This window comes from Brachionichthys hirsutus, chromosome 18, assembly GCF_040956055.1.
Source record: "Brachionichthys hirsutus isolate HB-005 chromosome 18, CSIRO-AGI_Bhir_v1, whole genome shotgun sequence".
NCBI lineage: Eukaryota > Metazoa > Chordata > Actinopteri > Lophiiformes > Brachionichthyidae > Brachionichthys > Brachionichthys hirsutus.
In genome coordinates, this window is record NC_090914.1 from 6,166,168 (window position 1) to 6,183,465 (window position 17,298).

General features: G+C 45.0%; 2 protein-coding genes across 2 annotated transcripts; both read right to left on the minus strand.

The window, feature by feature from the left end:
• Positions 1 to 3,640: 3,640 nt before the first annotated feature.
• six1a (SIX homeobox 1a) lies at positions 3,641 to 6,176 on the minus strand. Its single transcript, XM_068751619.1, has 2 exons — positions 5,165 to 6,176; positions 3,641 to 4,360 (listed from the first exon to the last, which is right to left on the minus strand). Exons 1-2 carry the CDS (start codon positions 5,722 to 5,724, stop codon positions 4,066 to 4,068), a joined length of 855 nt encoding a protein of 284 aa, XP_068607720.1. The 5' UTR covers positions 5,725 to 6,176; the 3' UTR covers positions 3,641 to 4,065.
• Positions 6,177 to 12,673: 6,497 nt separating this feature from the next.
• On the minus strand, positions 12,674 to 17,208 carry six4a (SIX homeobox 4a). Its single transcript, XM_068751685.1, has 3 exons — positions 16,475 to 17,208; positions 14,301 to 15,004; positions 12,674 to 13,327 (listed from the first exon to the last, which is right to left on the minus strand). Exons 1-3 carry the CDS (start codon positions 17,206 to 17,208, stop codon positions 12,732 to 12,734), a joined length of 2,034 nt encoding a protein of 677 aa, XP_068607786.1. The 3' UTR covers positions 12,674 to 12,731.
• Between the last annotated feature and the right edge of the window lie 90 nt (positions 17,209 to 17,298).

Genomic DNA, 17,298 nt, shown 5'->3' on the forward strand with positions numbered 1-17,298 from the left:
ATTTTACAAAATGTAACCCTCCCCTCAAACAAAACAAAAACAACATTCCAGACAGAAGTCACTGTCCTGATCAAGTACACTGGACTAATGCGCTATCATCTTTCTCGCCAAGCTCCAAAAATATACATATCTGATTCTCAGCAACCAGAGCTGGGTTTTTGTCCCTGGAAGAGTGTGTTATATGAGCCTTTGCCTTCTGGCTGATTTCTCTAGCACAAGTCTTGTTTCCTAGCCGTTACACACACACACACACACACACACGTCTTATCTGGTCCTTTGTCTTTTCCTCTGGAAACAGACAAGACATTTTCACCCTTTCATCAAGTCACGCATATGATATTGTTTTTCATTTATTTGACATCTAACATGCTATTTAACTCCCTAATATGCAGGGAGCGTCTGAGTCATCTCCTCCTCCTGTGTGAACCCGGGGTCGGGCATCACTCATCCTGCTTGGAAGTAGAGAGATAAATATTTCTTTCAGCTCCATCACATAGGAGCTTCCTGACGGATGAGACTTCCTATGCTATGATGAGTGGAAGCTGGCTTTGGCTCACAGCTCCCGCATCAGTAGCATAACACAATAGTCCACTTTGATCTCTTATGTCATAAAATAGAACTAATATCAGCTGCATGCATTCCAGAAATTTGCTCATAATTTTTTCTTAAATCCCGTATATTTTCCCCAGACACACACACACACACACACACAGCCTGCATGCATCTGCCTCTGGGTACATCCAGGCAGGAACATTGTCAGATCCATGCATCACTGGAAAGAAAATCTATCCATGCCCCCCCCCCCCCCTCCTCCAGTTCACCACTCCCACACTGCCAGCCCTGCCCCAAACCTGAAAAGATCCTTTTGTCCCTCATCACCCTCCTACCCCTACTCCCCCCCCTCCTCACGCGGCCTATCCTTGTGGATACCTGGAACTATCTCACACCCTGGCTCCCATGTGGGGCAAAGCAACCTGCAGCCATGCATCAGGCGACCAAGAGTTCCTCAGCTTTGGGTTTTTCATATAGCAGAGACGCACGGTGGCTCTGGAGCCAGAGAAAACACCGAGCCAGACGGCACTGCAGAGCCACGCAGGCTACTCCCCGTGTTTATTTGCACACGTCAATGCCCTTCCTGCTGTTGATTTAGAGCCACTGCCACTTATGCCTGTGTCAAATAAAATGCGCTTTCGATGACTCGGACTCTGTTTGCCATCAGCAGCTGTTGTTCCTGGCTCGGCTGTGCTGTGGGGCTGCCATTGCTTCCAGCTTATGCCATGTGGTGTATAGGCTGGAACATGTCTGACGATTGCACTTATAGCACAGCTGACGAGAGGAAGACATGGTGGCTGATGCAGCTGATATAGATTCATGAAAAGAGACTCTGTCCCTCCGGATATGAAAGCAAGGGATTTGATCATGATTAAAAGCGCTGTTAGAATTTCCGCGTTGGATTGATTTTAGTCCCTTGCACATCCTGAAGGTGACTCCGATATCCTCCGATATGCGGCACAGAGCCTTTTTTTAATCCTCTCTGTGTCTGTACGCTGCGGGACATGCTGTCATTAGATTAGCAGGTATGACGAGTCATTTTGGTGGCTTTGCAATCACCTGTTTGTTAATTTGTGAATATTTAGCCACACTCTGTGCCAAGGGAAAGGGACACATGCTCTACTCAGAACTGCAGCATTGGAAGCGACCCCCTGATGCCGGCTGACCTCTGAGTAATACTGCAGGATATTTTTAAGTCTAGCCTCTGAGAGTGAATATTTTTATTTCAAAACACTTCTATATGTGAGTCCGACTGCTTGTATGTTCCGTAAATCCAATTGTCCTGAGATATAATGAGCTGCTAAGAAAAACCTCAATATAGTAATCCTCCACTGTTGTTGTATAGCGGCACACGCGTCACATGTTTGTTTAGGTTTCTATAATTAAAAATCCTGTTTTAGTTCACTTGAATATAAACAGATTTGACCTCTCTTGTGGTCTAACAACGCTCTTTCTGTATGAACACTATTCTCTGCTTCAGTTGATAAATATGTTTGTGTTTTTGTCCTAACAGGGTGGATTTGCTATTGAGAGTTCTGCAGGCAAGGTCCACTCGTTTTCCTTTAGTCAGAAATGTTCTCTATCAATTTATCAATATTCAAATATCACAGTGAAATTTCTATTTTTTTTTTAACTGTAAGGATTTTGAAGCATTTATACCTTTTTATTTGCCACTTCATGACTTACTCATTCTAAAGGATATATTTCATTTCACTACACTAGAATAATATGATGCATTTCAAACCGGCCAGCAATAACATAGTTCTAATTAGCTTAAAGATTAACGAGATCATTTTTCATATTGAGTTATTTTTAATTGTGATGATGTTTAGCTAAAATTCTGGAAGCATGACTCATATTGAGTACCTTAGTACTTTTAGTTAGGTGAATTTCCACAATGACATTTTAATTCATTTTCTGACACCTTAAAATCTTTAAAAAAAAAGAGAAGAAACTGACCGAAAGCCTGCTGATGGAAGGTCTGCTGAGGACAGCCAGACAAGCCCATCAGTCAATCAAGCCATACTGCAGTCTGTGGTTGATAGATGGGGAACACAGGCCTGGTGTGTTTAGTAGACCTGAGGGGCTACAAGGGAGAAAGAGAGAGGGAGGCCTCAAGGATACCAAATGCCTCAAGGTCCCTCCACTGAAGTCAGGCTGCTGCCTCGCAATCTCCGCAATCAGGCAGTAATGCTGGCAGCGACTGTTTCAGATTATACTCAGGAAATCCTCTGTGCTCTCTGCTCAAAACAATTTACCCTGAAATGAGCCCAAAGAGAGTGAAGGGGGTGGGGGGGGGACAAGAGATGAGGATGACCTGGCTAGAGTACTGCACAGGTCAACATCCTCAGATTCTGTCCTACAAACTATAATTATTATTATATTGTAAGTATTTATATTATATATGTCGTATGCCATATTTATGTATCTATATTTTTTATTTTATTTTTATTTTGTTTTGGTGAATAACCTGGAGGGTGATAAGACTTGGGGGCTGATTTTGTGTATTATTCTCACGGACCGGAACCGACAGAACAAACTCGCATGAAGAGCAAATAAATAAATGAATAAATAACAAAAAGCCAATGATCCGCAGAACACAAAAACAATTGACAGATTTTTTTTCTTTTGCTGTAAGAGACCCGATATTCAAATGAACCAGTGCGGCTGGCTCCGTGTGTTTACACAACAGCCTCATGACAGACAGCTGCTGATGTGCACTCGCGTTTATATAATTACGTTTGCCTTTGTGACTGTAGGTTTGAATTATGCCTCGAATCACCATAACTATTGTTAGAAAGCCAAAGAAGCCGCACGCATGACTTTAATCTCCACCACATGAGTCACAGGCCGAAATGTTTCTCATATCTGCACCCATGTCGCTGTCACGTCGTTTCTCATTTGTAAAGATGCTCTGATTTTATTCCAGGGATAATTATGGAACAAATCTACAACCCAAAACCAAATGATTCTCACGATCATTCATTTTAGGGTCCCGATTGCTTTTTGTCATCACAATGTGGAACGCATTTATTCTATTGGTTCTATTTCCAGCTTTGTGCCTATACACAAATAACACAGAGACAAATGAATTACCTTTGTTTTATTGGAAACTAACTTACCATGACTCTAATGAAAACGTTACCTCTTAGTTTCCAGCCGCAGGTGTGCGCTATAATAACTTTATCTCAACAAAATGTCATAAATTAAGCAAATGGCCTGTCCAGCAAAGTGTTTGGTTTGAGTTTCAGACGGGTCCTTTTTTGTGTGTTTCCATGTGCAGGAGTTCAAAAACGCCTCCTGGGGGGAGGAGGGGGGGGGGGGGGGGGCATTACAGGTTAAGCGCATTTTAAGGAATTTTGCTCTAACCAAATTTAACGACAGGCAAAGTCAGTCTATATTATAAGGTAGGCTACCATAGTGTTATTTCATACATGTACTCAATCTGATATACTTATCAGTCTTCTTTTTCTGCGTTTTGTTTTGGTAAAATATAGCAATCTGGCCGCCTCTTTAAGAGCCCAAATCCACAAGACTGGAGGTTAGAGGTCCCAACAAGGAGTCCTGCAGTTGGTGCGGGTGTCCATGCATGCCGTGCACCGGCTGTGGGCCCCCCAGGCCGGACATTGGGTAAGCAGAGGCCCCTGGATGGCTCATGTTTCCCTGAAGCAAAAGCGCCGAGTTGTGGTCGGGACTCGGGGGTGGAGAAAACTCGTCCTCTGAGCTGGACATGAGAGACTTTCCTCCGTCTAGCGGGGACAGCTGGTTCTGTTTGTTGCCTCCTGCGCTGTTGTTCTCACTGTTCTCTCTGGAAATCAAAACGCATATAGGGGGAAATTAGGGGAAAACCTTCCGCACACTTTTCAAAATGGTACTAAATTCATATGTTACAGGCCTTTAGAAGCAGGGTAAAAAAAAAAAAACAGGCAATCATTTTGCACTGAAACACAATAAATATAAAGCAAATCCAGGCCTTGAGGCAAATCTAATCTGATTGATTTATGTTTGTTTATTTAATTTAGCAATTTCGTACATTAAATAATCCTTTCTTTTTTATTTTTAGAGCCTCTCCTGATAAGTTGTGTTATAATAAATGTGTTATGCGACATTCTGTAACAGTCTAACCCTAATCCACAGTTTATCACGAAAATTAAACCGTTTCCAAAAATGTGACAAATTTGTATTTTCTGCATTTTTACACCAGTTTAAAAAATAATAATCTTATCCTCTCATCTATGGAACGAAGTAGATTTTTTCAAATCGAGCCAAGTTTATCGGGATGTACAAGGTCCATTTGTCAACACCACGCTTCTGTTTACTATCATTGCTATCAAGGCGCGACTTTTTTGGGGGGGGGGGGGGACGACGACTAAAAATAACCAAAATGAATAAAAGAAGCGTCTATTTGAAAAAGAAATGGCTCTCATTAGAAATAGTCTGAGCATGTTTAGGTTGTTTTTTCTTTTTCTATCAGTCTCACATTCTTCCTCCACATTCTTTTGGCTACCTATTCATAATATTTCTGCTCAAACGAACTCTCACTTTGCCTTTGAAGCTGTGCGTAATTCTGGATTGAGCAGCAGCAGCGCGGCGCGCAGCCGCTGAAACGTACCTCTCCTTCGCCTCTGCGGCTCTGTCGCGCTGCCGTCTGTTTTTGAACCAGTTGCTGACCTGCGTGGTGGTCAGTCCTGTGGCCTCGGCCAGCTCCCTCTTCTCCCGCGGGGACGGGTAGGGGTTGTGTGTGTACCACTCTCGCAGGACACCCCGGGATTTCTCCTTAAAGCAGTAGCTGGTTTCCTCGCCGTCCCATATTGTGCGAGGCAGCGGGAATTTCCTCCTCACCCGGTACTTCCCGACGGCTCCGAGCGGCCGGCCGCGCAGCTTCTCCGCCTCCACGTAGTGCGCCTTCAGCCAGAGCTGCTGGAGCTTCGGGTGATTGTGCGGAGAAAACTGGTGGCTTTCCAGGATCTTGTAGAGCTCTCTGAAGTTCCCCCGGTGGAAGGCCACCACCGCCTTGGCTTTGAGGACGCTTTCGTTCTTGTGGAGGTGATCGCAGGCAGGCAGAGACCACAGGAAGCGGCCGAGCCTCTCGAGGTTTCCTCCCTGTTGCAACACCTCGCAAACGCATGCCACTTGCTCCTGCGTAAACCCGAAGGACGGCAATATAGACATGATGCCGGAGCTCGCTCCTCCGCCCGAAACGCTGCTATCCGAAACGATTGGTGCGTCTTTTAGATGATTATGGGGATGCAATCCGTTCCAAATCCGATTGGCGCTTCACTCCACTCCAACTCTTGATGCGCGTCGCAGATTGCGATGTTGATTGTTGGGACAATTTGTTCCTCTTGGAGATATGTCAGGCTTAAAGGGGAGCCTGTGCGTTTCGGTGATTGGCTCTCTCTCTGCCCTGCACCGCGCACAGCAGAGCAGGACTGAGTTTGCAGCTCCGTTTCCTCCCCAGAGGCAGTGCGTCAGGGGCTGAAATAGGAGCGCGCTCCCACCTCCCGCCCCCACAGCGTCGGGAGCAGAGCAGCACCTAAACACTAATCAATTATTACAGACTTCTTAAAAGCCATATTCACATGTTCTGAATATATATCGTCAATGGTCCCAATCATTTCCCCCCCCCCCCCCCCCCCCACGCCAAACAAACCGCGCCGCATCTCCACGAGTGGGACTTCACCACAACAACAGAAAGCTTTTCATTAAGGAACATTTCCAAAGGCTGAAACGTCGTTGACACACTTGAAACAGGATACGTCACATTTTAGTAGAAACTAGATTGCTTCATAAAACAAAAATCAATATGCTTATGTCACCAACAGCAGTTGATCTTACTTTACGCACCAACTTAATTACATGCAGACTGTGCATTTTTTGTATCACCTCTTTTTATTGTCTATTAATTATCGAAGCCGTTTATTTTACGAGGTGATATAATTTAATAAGTTCCTATGATAGTTGAGTCCATTACGCCTTTTATGTGAGAAACATGCGACCTGCCAAAGGCGTAATGGGACAAAGACCTGCACCAATAGGAAATCAGCCACTTAAGTGATTGTGTGTGTGTGCGTGTGTGTGTGTGTGTGTGTGAGAGAGAGAGAGAGAGAGAGAGAGAGAGAGAGACAGAGAGAGAGAGCACAAGACAGAGTTTAACAAACATCTCTGGAAATAACAAACATTGAAGTAATTCAGCCCCTTTCACATTTTACAAGTTTGAAAAATGAAGTGTTTTTCCAGATTCCAGGCCTGTGTGTGTTGGCTTTATGGAATGTTGCGGTTTTGTTTAGGCCTTTTCATGGGAGTCAATGTCCCGGAATTACATCAGAAATAATATTTGATATCATCTGGGCAGACAATAGAGAGCTCATTCATTTTATTTCGTGTTTTCAAGAGTCTAAATCTAGCCTGTTGCCATGTATATTCCAAGGATTAGACGGGCACCGCACTGACTCCAGTGTTTTTTTGTGGGGTGAAACACAAAACCAAACCATTAGTAAATGAGTTCTCTGCGATGGTTCTTGGTGGTGCAATTGTTGATTTGAGCCACACAGATCACATTTCTTCCTCTGCAACAAAACTCATTTTTTACCATGTTAAGAAGCAAGATTTTATCCCGAAATACTAATCTACTTATAAATCATAAATCATGCTTTGAGAAGACGTGCTTTTATTTGTGTAAAGATGAAATACTTTGTGTTTGTGGCATCAGACCCCTGAAAAAAAGCAGTTCTGCTTAAAAGCTCTCAGTGCAGTTCCTCACCTGCGCATGACGTCGAATAGAGCAGCTGATGTGTCAGCACAAGCTTGTAAATATGACGCTAGAGTTACGTCATCACCTCTGAATTCACCATACATGTATAGTTTATAGTATTTGTGGTGAAATTTAACTGAGATGGTTTTGGAAATAAAATTCAAAAATAATCAAATATGGAATATGTGAATGAAAAAAATAATACATTTATTGATAATCACATTTATAAGGACTATTTCATTCTTGAATGTGCTCGTTGTGTCGAAACAAAAGAAGTACAGGCCCTCTTTTTTTTGCAGTAATGTCTTCAGCCTACAGGGGAGCTTACAGTAGATCATTTTATACAAATAACTAAAAACGTCTACATCAGCGTCAACACATTATTGTATTAATTTTAGGTCAATCTTAAAAACAACTTAATTTGATTGCTTCCAGGCGCGGCCATCCGTACCACATTGCTTCGACGTGATTCAATTAGGCCTTTATCTCCTAATGTAAATGACGAACCGTGTCTTTAGTGGACACGCAGGCTCTCAGGCCACTTTAGCAGCTCTCGGCCGGCGTGCGTAAAACCTCAGTGCTTCGGCAAATGAGCTGTCTGATGAGCTGCTCTCCGGTTTCTCTAATATCTCTACCACATTGCGTCGCGCCTCCTCCTTTAACCTCAGCAGCCTGGGGGGGCGAGATTATTTCAAGATGTGGACTCTCCGCCTCCGCCTCCGCCGCGGCCAGCGCCGGGCTCCTCATACCCCCCGACAAGTAATGCAATACGCACAGCCATGGTATCAGCCGATTCAAAACGGGTCTTACATGGAGCAGGACTTCCTCCACTCTCCTCTGTTGCGTCAAAAAAAAAAAAAAAAAAAAGCGCAATAACTCTTGGAAGGCCGGGACTGGCTCTCACGGATGTTTCGAGCTTTACGCAGTGATTTTCTGGAAAACTTAAATGAGTCAGAGGGAAAATAAATGTTTTCCATTTCTCATTCATTTGAGGTAGACCTTGGAGAAATGCTGGCGCACGTTTATTAAATGATTTCACCTCATGATGGCAATGTGGAAGAGAAAACGGCCAATTAATCAGGCCTATTGGTAGACGCAAATGTTTCAACTAATAATACTAATAAAAACCTCTTTCTTGTTTTGGAAACGAACATTCTAGTCCTCTGGGAGACAAAATTGGAAAAGCCTATATCATAAAAATGTCACAATCAAAAGAGCGTTTGCCATTAAAACCCTTGAGGGGTTGTTTTTTTTAGAGAACCTCGAGGTAAACTGACACCAGCTCCCTGAACAGATGGTTTTTACTCGATCCAAATCTTAAGTGTTATTTCAGCGACACTGACAAAGCTGACATTGTTTCAGTCGAGCGACAAATGCAATATTTATTCCCTTGGGTTTTTATCTCTGAGGGTTTTTTTTTTTGCAGTGTTTTAATTTAAATACATTTAATTGTTGTCTCTTACTGCAAATTAATTTATTATAATGAAAATCTACGTTTCAATGTACCAAATTATGTGTTTTTGATTTTCGTTTTCTGAGCAGAGACGTGCAATATAATAATCACAAAATACTTGCCTCTATAATTGATTAATTACACTAAATCGATGCAAATTAATTTGTCTGATCCATAGTTAATAATCGTTTTACGGGTTCTGCCTCAGTTGGTCTTTAATTAGAGTTGAATTCGATGAGGTGAAAGGCAGCAAGAAGAGAAAAAAAGCAGCTCCTTCTCGCAAAACAAAACACAACTGTTGACATGAGTGAGTTAAATGAAATCGGAGCCGCAATTATCAGCTTAACAGGGTTTCCTGTCATGTAGGAAAATTAGACCTGGTACAAGTGCACTGGGGTTATTGCCCCCCCATCAGAATCATTACGCATTTCCTCAGAGGAGCACCTCCACAAATACGCAATTACGGCCCCGCGGCTTTCACAGAGCTCTGCTCAGTAAACACGCTCCAAGCCTGCAGATGATTTGTTTTGCTGAGATTCTTTCTAAAAGGAACAACCCAGACGTTCAGACAAACACAAATACAAACTCCCACTGGATTATCTCTGTTACCGTGTGCGTCCTGCTGGCAGGGAGGGGGCGCTATGACATCCTGTCACGCTATATGACCACTGAGGTAGGGACGAGTTGCATTTGTTTGACCTCACGATGAAGTTTAAGAGCAGTTGAACGACAGCAGGTGTGTGTGGGTCTCCGTGATCTGTTCCTGCCTCGTGTTACAAAAGTGCTGCTTTTCTCTTTGGGAAATGCCATTTGACTCCCAGCTGCTGCCTCTCTCTCTCCATTCACTCATAGATGCATAGATAATATTCCCCCCCAAAACACACAAGAGAATCCTGACGAAGTATTCCACACACCATCCACTCTCCTCAGCAACAACTCAATGATGTGGAGGTGAGAAAGGTTTAAACAAGTGTTGAGGGAAATGTATTTCCCTTCGAGATCATAAACCCCACCTACTTTCACAAGGTCTGAGGAGCCAATAATGGATTCTCTTACTGCCTGGACTGAGAACTTCTCTCTCCATGCCTTTTGCTAGCAGTGGTGGGTCTGTGAAAGCAAGCCGGTATACCCACTGACCCCTGCCCTCTCATTAGTGGGACGTGGAGCAGTGGAGTACCGTGTTCCCCAGGTCATGTTACATATGGCTTCCAGTCTGCTGTGCCGCATTAAATGTCAGCTTTGAAACCATCTGAAAGCTCAGAGGTCAATGTTTTTAATAAGGGCATGGTTCTGGGAGGAGCTTCCTCTTATTCTTTATTCTGTGCACCCAATGTTTTAATTGTGTTTGTGATTGCAGGCAAAATGAGGATGTCCTTATTAAGCTGTAAGATTAATTAAACGGAATTCACATTCAGTGACAGACTGTCCCTGTTTTCGTTGCAAAATGTAAATGTCCTCTGTGAGGGAACGGCTTGGCCGCTTTCCTGCCGAATTTATAGACACAGGTGGAATTTGGAGTTCTCTGCGGCCCCCTCCCCGTGAGACCGATGGGCCATGCGCTGCGAATGGGATATTGTTCTGGGCTCCAACAAAGCTGTTTTCAACCTCTTCAATATTACAGGAGGAGTTACCTGATACCTAACAATCAGCTAATCCACTGCCCATGGCAACGAGGTCACCTGCGCACAGGTAACTTTATCCCAGTTGCCTCTTTCTACCGCCCTTTCCCGCTAAGTCTCTGCCATTTTTCGTCTCTCGCTGTGCCTCAACAGTGAGCACAGACAAATAGCCTCTGTTTATTTAGGTCATCAGTGAGATCATATATATATAACTCCTCGAGGTGGGATCCACCGAGAGGACGACTCCTATAATCCACAGCCACGCTGCTTTGAATAAAATAAAATCCCCTTCCGTTCTTCCATTTGTCAAACTTTGTCTCCATCTTATCTCTTCTTTGCCGATTTGGTTCGGTGCCCACTGAGCGAACGGAGTATCGGGTGGAAATTCATCAATTTGTGGGAAAATCCCTTCAAAGTGGAGTTCAGGCTTTCTTTCTGGATCGAGTGAGTGACAGAGTTTCTGATTCATTCCTCCACAAATTAAAGTAGGGGCACTTGGAGGGGTTATTCGGCCTTCACTCAGGGAAAAGGCCATTGGGTTGAATTTAGGTGTGTGGAGCTGCAGACCCCCCACCCGAAAGGAGCTGTACCTCTGGAAATCTCATTGCTGTTTATTTGAATTACAGGGGCTGAGATGAGAAAAAGAGGGCTAATGAAGTCCAGGTTGCCAGGCATGTGCAAACGATCACTGCAGGTTTGCAGAGAGCAGCACCAGGTCTGCTGGACCCCCCCCCCCCCCTTCATCCTCACAGTGTGACTTCATAGGATCATTAAATGTTACTTGGGGAGGATATTTGTTGTCACACATGTGGCTCTAAAGATGATCATTCTTCAATTTTTTTCAGCCACGATGCTTAATTAATTAGAAATAATAAAAACACGTCAGTTTGATGTTTTTATAAATATAAACTTTTATTGCAGTGAGGAGATTTAGAAAAATACATTCAAATAATTTCAGATAACAAACATCTAACTCAAACTAAGATAAAAAAAAACAAAAAAAGACCATCTATTTGCCCTTGACTCATTTTTGGTATGTGACATTAAATACTTCCACTGAAGTGTCCATTCAAATTGACGGGATTGGTTTCATAAATCCCGACAAAGAAAAGTATCACGAACCGATTTGTACGAAGACGTGTGATGCACAGAGGTGCGCGCGCATGAATGCTGCGAGGATGAAATGTGCGATTACAATCATGTATGACAGCGAGAGGTATTATGCTCCTGTTGTGTGTAAAGCACCGGAAACACTTGACAAACGGACTCCACATTCTTCTTGTCTTCTCCTTCAACGGCAAATCTTTGAAGCCGCAACGTCTCAGAGAGAGCGACGACCGAGAGCCGTTCAGTGTTATTCACGAAACAATAGTAAAAGGCACTAGTGTCCAAAATACATCACGATGCCATGCAAAGAGAAATCATTGCAATCCCTTTATAGAAAAATATCATTCATGGTTACCGACATTTGGAGAGAGACACGTCAAAACGAAACATGATATAGCATCAACACATCTAGTTAGCGTATTACGAGCCGCAGCATTGTGAGGAAACGTCTGACGGGCAACATGTGAGAGGCAGAACTCTGGGCCAACGCTTGACATATGGGTGTCACACATGACCAAACTCTCAAACGTGACGGCTGTTTCAGACACGTATGTGCACGTAGTAATGCCATTATGGTAGTGCAAATGCTAAAAACATACCATTGTGTATTTTAAGTAGAAGAAAGGCACATTCTTCTCAACACTCTATTTGATTTGGTGTGATTACTGAAGGACACTTGGTTCCTGAAATCAGCAGCTTTGTGTGTTTTCGTGGCCTGTCCTCTGTGCGAGTGCCGTTCTGCTCTTCGGCTGACCGTATTCCCTGCTCCCCTTTACTCAATGACCTTTTTGGTTTGACCCAGATGACACATTTAGTTTGGAGGAACATCCTGGTCACGTGACTCGAGGCATTCCAGCACCTGCTTCTGCGGATCATATCCACTCAACAGGAAGTAGCAGGTGTTGTCTATAAAAAAAAATGCACATTTAAACACGACTTGAACTCGCACCGCGACTTAGTTTGTGAGCGTGGAACAGTCGTAGTCTTCCTTCTAACAGATGCAGCTTTTAAAATATGCCGTTGATTCTTTGTCTTTCCTAAACCGATGACCCCCCCCCCCCCCCCTCCACAGGGCTTCCCGCTGACTAGAGTGCATTGAAAAAGTCAAAAATAATTTAACATTTAAAGGAAATTCATGGTAAAACACAGTCACACGCACACAAGTAAAAAGATTCACCATATCGTTGCTTGGGTGGACATGAGTGCTTCTACGGGAAAGGGGCGGGGCGGGGGGGGGGGGGTGAGGTTAAAGGTCAGCCATGTCCTCTTCCATCTGCACTGTCTGTAGTTTGGCTAGCTCTTTTCCTTCCACGGCCTCCATTTCCCCACACATCGCCCGCACCATCTCGGTCACCCCTCTTGAGCCCGATCCGCCCACCTTACTCTCTGAAAGGTTCATGTAAGGACCCATCAGATGCGAGGACGGGGCACGCCGTACCTCGTGGCCCACAAGGTACTCTGCGGCCTGAAGGTGGAGGCTGCTGGGGTTCGACTGCGCCATCAGGGGCGTGCTCACAGTGAGGCTGGTGTAGACCTCTGGTTCTGGGCTGGATGAGCTGATAGCAGGGACGCCGTTGGCCGATGCCGGACCTTGGCTGGAGGGAGCTTCTTCGGAGTTGGAGGGGGTGTAGCTGAGCCGGCCGCTGGCGTCCAGGTGGAGCCCGTGGTGATAGGAATAGACGCCTCCCTCCAGAGGCTCCTTCTTGATGGATGGCTGGTCGGAGTTGCTCATGCTATAGAGGACGGTGTTATGGTGCAGGGACGCCATCGTCATCTTTTCCTGCTGCTGGAATGAGTCTTCATTGGAAGAGCTCACTGCTACGTTATTCAGAGGTATGGTACCTGCGGTGACAGGACAATGGATCAACACATGCAATCTCAATCTTTTCTGCATCCCCTTCCCATTTCTCCAAGTATAAATTTGAACGGCTGACAGGCTTTGGCCCGACTTTGTCATTGCCCTGCTTTGAAGATCAGGATTGCAATGACGATGAGTGATGGCGACTACAGAACTTGCTTTTATGCATCTCTGGGGTTTCCAAAGGACCACCTCTACTGATCATATGTGTTTGCATGTGTGTGTGTGTGTGTGTGTGTGTGTGGCCCTGCTCTGCTTTATGTGTAGTATCAGCTCTTTGGGGCCTTTTGAAAAGCAGACATATATATATTGAGTGGATGTGGTGGAGACATGTTGACAACCCTCAACACCTGTGAAGTATTGCAACATTCCAAGAAGGAAAAGCTAATATACCACTCATCATTTATCAAGCTACTATGTATCAAATCAAACATCCATATTTCCATATGTCTGCATTTAGTCTTCAGTGCAGCGCTGCATATGCATCAAGACTATAGGATTTGTCAGCTGTGGTTTCTGAAAATGGAAAAGCTCTCCGGCTTTTCCATTTTCGTATCTTCCCATTGGCTGCTGTGTTTTGATAGTCTTGCCCTCACACCCCTGTTTTGTCATTGGCTGGAGGTTGCACACTCACCGCCAAAAGACCGACACCTGGACAGAAGAACAACTAAATACAGGTAGCGTTTAGGGTGTCTACGGGTAGATGCTACCAGCTGTCTCCAGTGGGTCATAAGGGATCATTCTTGCAGTACGTGTCTAAATTGTTTTTTGGGAACTCTGAAATACGCTGCTTTAAAAAAAAAAAGGTTTTAATAAACATTGCGTGTCTCAGATGAGATAAGATATCAAACCAAGTTTATTTTTTTTGTTGTAAGTTTCTGCCTCAACATATTAAAAAACAACTTCAAAAAAAATCCCAACAAGTGCAAAGTTCATCTAATTATTTTCTGGACCCACCTTGTTGTGTGATCGTTGAAGAATTTGAGGCAGAAGAGAGTTGCAACGGAGGAAGACTTATGTTGCTGTTGAGAATTGAGCTGCCATCGCCGTCAGGGACTCCACCTGGTACCGGGGCCAGACTGTAGCCCCCCAGCTGCAGCGGGCCTGATGAAGAGCTGAACGTGAGCACAGAGGAGCCTCCATTCTGGGCAGCCATGGTGTGAACCTCCTCCAGCTTCACCTCGGCTCCGTTCACGCAGCCTGAGTAGGGGGCATAATGCAGCGCAGAGTCCTCAGCAGCACTGCTCAGTCCCTTCTCATGACTTGTCTGCATCTGCATGTCCATTCCTGACCCCCCCATGAGCACCCCTCCAGATGGCCTCAGAGGATTGAAGGCTAAGGGTTGGATGCCTAAATTGAGTCCGTTGAAGAGGATGTTTCCGGGTGCGTGAAGGTAAGACGAGCTTCCATTGTGAAACACTGTGGAGGAGGTATTACTGGTCACTAGACTTCCATTGTAGAGACCGCCAGTGCTGGATCCAGGGGGTAGCTTGATGTCCCCGATTTGTTGGATGACCACCCCGCTGTCCAGAGGTCCTGTTTGAATCGGTAGGGACCCATGGGTGATGACCCCATCTGAGGAGTTAGAGAGGGGCCGGGGAGAAAGCTCCTCTTGACCTTTGCTAGACTCATCTTCTGTGCTGTGGTTGCCGTCAGACTCACTGTGGTGGGAAAAAAGAGAATAAAAAATGATGTGCAGCAAATCATATCTGTGTGTGTCCCCATGCTGGGAATTGTTACGGCACTGTTTTTAGGTATTTTCCTGAAATTTGTGCACATTTTGTAAAGAAGGCGCACTCCTGAGCGATGCTATAAATTAATTTAATTACAGCTTTATATGTTGGTGGTTTTTCTTTCTTTCTCTGCACACATTTGCATCGAGTGAAGAAAGCAAAAAACAAAAACAACAACTTGTGTCTGTGTTATTACACGGCTTTGAAGAGCAGACTGTATTTCACTATATTTCTGAACGAGGAGCCCTCTCTCTCTTACCTCATGAATACTTGACAACAGCCAACCGGCGTCAACAACAGTGCAACCATTTGCTGCAATAAATTCTCGCGTGACAAAATGCCAACACCGGTTGCTTGACAAAAACAGATGGTTCACAGAGTTCAGCCTTGAATTTAGACACAAATTTAATGCGCTGTGGGAATTTCAAATTCGTGTTTTCTATTATGATGATGAAAGACGACATAAATTACACCCTTATACAATACTTTCATTATAAGATTGATCTCAACAGCTGCGCGGCTTCTGCAGCGCGCGCGCGCGCACACACGCACGCACACCATAAAAACATCTCACACCCCGCTTTCAGAAGGACAAGATATGAACAAAGGCAACAGTTACACAAACATGAGACGATTTCTTCATCTGTAAATATATATATATATATATACCGGAATACATACTCGTGCGTGCGTGCGTGCGTGCGTGCGTGCGCGAGAAAGGGGTCACCTCCACCAGGTGTGCGTCTGCTTTGTTCACAGAGAGAGAAACATGAAAGAGCTCATGCATGTCCGTGTTTGCATGGAGGTTTATGAAATGAAACATGATGGAGGCTCTGATGCCTCATCAGGGAGGAAAATGCGTAACGCTCGGGCACATGAGCACGACCTGGTGCGCGTTGGCCTCAGTTTGCGCTATAGCAGCCGCGCGCACACTGCACGCTGCAAATTGATAAGAACTAAAGTAACTTTTCAAATCAAGATGTCAATTGTTTCATCAAATTCGTCACGTCCGCGTCCGCCAGCCGCTGGAGTGATTTAGCTGGTTTGGTTTCCATGCCCGTTTACACCAGCGCACTGGAAACCGGATCTGCACCCGCTTCATATTTCAAAACAGCAAAAGCGTGCTCTAAACCATTTTACACTTCTTTTTTGTTGTTGTTGTTGTTAATCATCCAAAGCGAATGACTTACACGTGATCCAAAATTCTGGGCGAGTGCGTCTTTGGGTTTGGCCACTATAAATAAAAGGCGCTCCTTCTCTGAATATCTCTCAACATGTACTTTTGTTAAAATCAGCCAGACTCTATTTTTTTTTTTAATGAAAACACATTTAAATTATTTGATTAATCAGATTTTTTTTTTTTGGTTGGTCTCTTGTTTGCCCATTTTCTTGCCTCACCTCTTTGACTGCGCCTCGGACGGGTTCCTGTCTCTCTGCCTCCTGTTTTTGAACCAGTTGCTGACTTGGGTCAAGGAGAGTCCTGTGATCTTGGCGAGATTTCTTTTCTCTGCAGGAGAGGGGTACCTGTTCTGACTGTATAGATCCTTCAGAGCGTTCCGGGACCTCTCCTTAAAGCAATACACAGTCTCCTCACCGTCCCAGATAGTCCTGGGGAGAGGGTACTTTCTCCGGATCCGGTACTTGTCCACTGCGCCCAGGGGTCTCCCCCGCGCCTTCTCTGCTTCGGTATACCGGGCCTTATACCACAGATCTTGCAGAAATGTATGGTTGGACGGACTGAAACTGTGATTCTCCAAAATACTGTACAGCTCCTGATAGCGCGCCTGGTGGAACGCGACGAGGGCTTGCGCCTTGAGGATGCTCTCGTTGCCGCGGAGCAGATCGCTCTGTGGCAGGGACCACAAGAACCTGGCCAGCCGGTCCACGTTGCCACCCTGCTGCAAAGCCTCGCAGACGCACGCAACTTGCTCCGGAGAGAAAGCCAGAGAGGAAGCAGCGCTGACCAAGAGCTCCGTGCGCACCGCGTCCGCGTCGGGAGCCGTGCGCTCCATAGACAACTCCGCCGCGTCCAGCGCCAAAAGCTTGATGCACTCCCGCGTATCCACGTCCTTCACATTTTCCCTCTTGATGTCACTTGCTGTTGTGACTTCTCCGGCAGAAGAAGAAGACATTTTTTTTATTTTTTTTGGGGGGGGGGGGGGTTCAAGCCTTCCCTGGTAAAGTCACTCCTCCCAGCTCGATCAGGTTACCTCCTCGCCATG

What these genes read in the sequence shown, in the direction of transcription:
- six1a (XM_068751619.1), bottom strand. Translation starts at nt 5,724, where the DNA reads ATGTCTATATTGCCGTCCTTCGGGTTTACGCAGGAGCAAGTGGCATGC. An exon ending in GCCGCAGAGGCGAAGGAGAG is followed by an intron (nt 4,361 to 5,164) that starts GTACGTTTCAGC and finishes TTTGATTTCCAG; the next exon opens with AGAGAACAGTGAGAACAACA.
- six4a (XM_068751685.1), bottom strand. Translation starts at nt 17,208, where the DNA reads ATGTCTTCTTCTTCTGCCGGAGAAGTCACAACAGCAAGTGACATCAAG. An exon ending in TCCGAGGCGCAGTCAAAGAG is followed by an intron (nt 15,005 to 16,474) that starts GTGAGGCAAGAA and finishes TTCCCACCACAG; the next exon opens with TGAGTCTGACGGCAACCACA. An exon ending in TTCAACGATCACACAACAAG is followed by an intron (nt 13,328 to 14,300) that starts GTGGGTCCAGAA and finishes CTGTCACCGCAG; the next exon opens with GTACCATACCTCTGAATAAC.